At 42.5% G+C, this 2230-nt stretch overlaps 1 protein-coding gene across 1 annotated transcript in view; it reads right to left on the bottom strand.

Annotated features, from left to right (window-relative positions):
* Positions 1-1372: 1372 nt before the first annotated feature.
* Positions 1373-2230, bottom strand: part of LOC104628436 (axin-2-like) — a 6316-nt gene continuing 5458 nt past the window's right edge. The window contains exon 4 of the mRNA XM_010297008.1: positions 1373-1529. Within this exon, the coding sequence (XP_010295310.1) occupies positions 1403-1529 (127 nt within the window). The 3' untranslated portion in view covers positions 1373-1402. The remainder of the gene's footprint in view (positions 1530-2230) is intronic.

Raw genomic sequence — 2230 nt, 5'->3', positions numbered from 1 at the left:
TTTTCACCATACATTTTCTACAATATATACAGACTTACACGAAGTAGCAACGGCAAACTGAACGCACAGATTAACTTAATCAACACAAAACCCAACTGTAGAAATGCAAGGTCTTTCTCAAGAAAGGGTCGCCCTGTCCCGACGCACACGCGCACACAAAGCTCCGCCAAGGGTTGCAGAGAGCCTTCGCCCACACCTCCCACAGGCTCACGTGGGTGTCGTGAAGGTAAGGCCATAAAACAAAACATTTTAAAAAACCCCAAAAACCCAACCAAAAGCCACCAGCCAACACATCAACACGTTCCACACCAATCTGAAAATACGCCCCATCGTAGTTACATTGTCGTTGAAATAGAAGCGATCTAACGTTGAAGTAGAACGGCTAAACAAAATCAGCTCGCTCTGTGGAATACATGCGGGGTTTTAACCTGGCTTTTGCACGGTATCCTTGTGGTGGGCTAAGTATGGAAACGGGAACTGGGGGGCTTCTTCTACAGCTCTCCCAGGCTCAGGGTTTTGCTCTACCTTGCCTCGAGAGGCACTGGACAGCAGCACCTGGTACTCTCACCGCTGACAGCAGCAAAGCAAAAACCTCACACCGCAGAAATCCATGGACAAAATAACAAGTTGCTGTTGTTATATTGCATCTAACTAACATATGTAACGCTTAAGACCTTTATTTCAAATTAGAGCAGCATAGATTAAAATGCACCGGTCTCTAGCTGAATGGTAGGACAGTATTTTTACTTCGGCTTTTATTATTATTATTTCTTTGGAAAGGATTTATCTTCACTTGGAGAAATACTGGGCACAATGTTGCGCCTTCCCTCCTCCCCCTTAAAAAAAAAAAAACAAACCATGAATGCGCTCATAGCCAAATTGCTAAATTTTAGATAGTGGGAACCACATAAAAAAAATAAAATCATCCTTCCTCCCATCACCCCCCTTCCCAGCCCCTCTATTCTCCATTGTTAAAGCAGCATATCCAAAAACTGGACTTAAGGGAAAACAGACTGTTCAATAAATATCAATAAGGATTACTGTTAAGGTAAGCTATACACAGTTTCTCTTAGTCCATAGATTTCAGATCCCCAGGAAATCATATATTATGTATGGAAGTCTCTCAAACACGGTCTGCATCTCCATTAGCCAACAGTGGTCATGTTTTTAATAAATAGTTCAGGGTTTTTATCATCTCTGTACCCAACTCATGAATAATAAATGCCATTTTTTTCCTCTAAGGCTAATTCAGCAAAGTCTTCATAGACTTCACTTTTTTTCTTCATTGGTTCAAAACTTTCCTTCAGAGTTTGGTTTTTTTTTTTTAGTTTCCTTGTCATCACTACTGTTGTGTGTCCAAAGACTTTTCTAGCTTAACTTTTCTTAAGAAACACAGATGCCATCAATCGATCCTTTCTACTTTCCCAAGAATCCTTCCTTCATACATTGGCAGGATGGTTTCGTCTTCCCAAATCTCTTCAAACACTGCACCGCAGTCAAACTCATCGCTTGCTTTTTTGAAGTAGTATCTGCAGTAAGGAGAATTAAAACACAGTGAAAAATCAAAAGGTAAAGCAAAGGATGCTTTGGCAGTTCTTTTAACCACAACATTTGCAATCTCTCCCTCCTAGGATGCTCCTCCAGCACCCAGCGTGGCCAGGGAAACCTCAGGGCTGCTCAGGTCCAGCAACATGAAAGCGTGCCTGGGGCTGCAGGGACAGCAATGGGACGGAGGGAGCAGGGCTGAGCACGCTGCTCAGCGGTGACAACAGCTTCTACAGTGAGTAAATTATATGCATTGGCAGTGGATATCCTCAGCCATAAAGAAAATTAGAAAGCGTGGTGATTTCTGGTCAAATATCTATTTAAAAAATAAATAAATAGAATTTCAAAGCAAAGCATTCTTACGGTTCCCCTCTCTCCCCACCTTCTTTCTTTCATGTGTTTTCTTGTTTCAAAGCTGAAACCCAACATTAAAATTAGCAACTGTTATTAAAAGGAGAGGCTTTTTAGGCACACGGATGGATTAAAAGAAAACCATCCCAGCTTCCTGCAATGCAAAAGCTGAAACTCTGCAGTACTACTGAAAAAACCAAAAGCCGGGAGCCTCACATTCGAAACAACCCAATGCCTAATTCACATCTCCATTTTAAGCGACAGAAACTCCTGTATTTGTCTCCGGACGCTTCCCAGCGCAGAGCAGCCCTGGTCCAGCCTGCGGGACGTGACA

Source organism: Phaethon lepturus, unplaced genomic scaffold (assembly GCF_000687285.1).
Source record: "Phaethon lepturus isolate BGI_N335 unplaced genomic scaffold, ASM68728v1 scaffold48131, whole genome shotgun sequence".
NCBI classification, from domain to species: domain Eukaryota; kingdom Metazoa; phylum Chordata; class Aves; order Phaethontiformes; family Phaethontidae; genus Phaethon; species Phaethon lepturus.
Note: the sequence above shows the minus strand (reverse complement) of the source record. Positions and strands in the feature narration are given on the sequence as shown.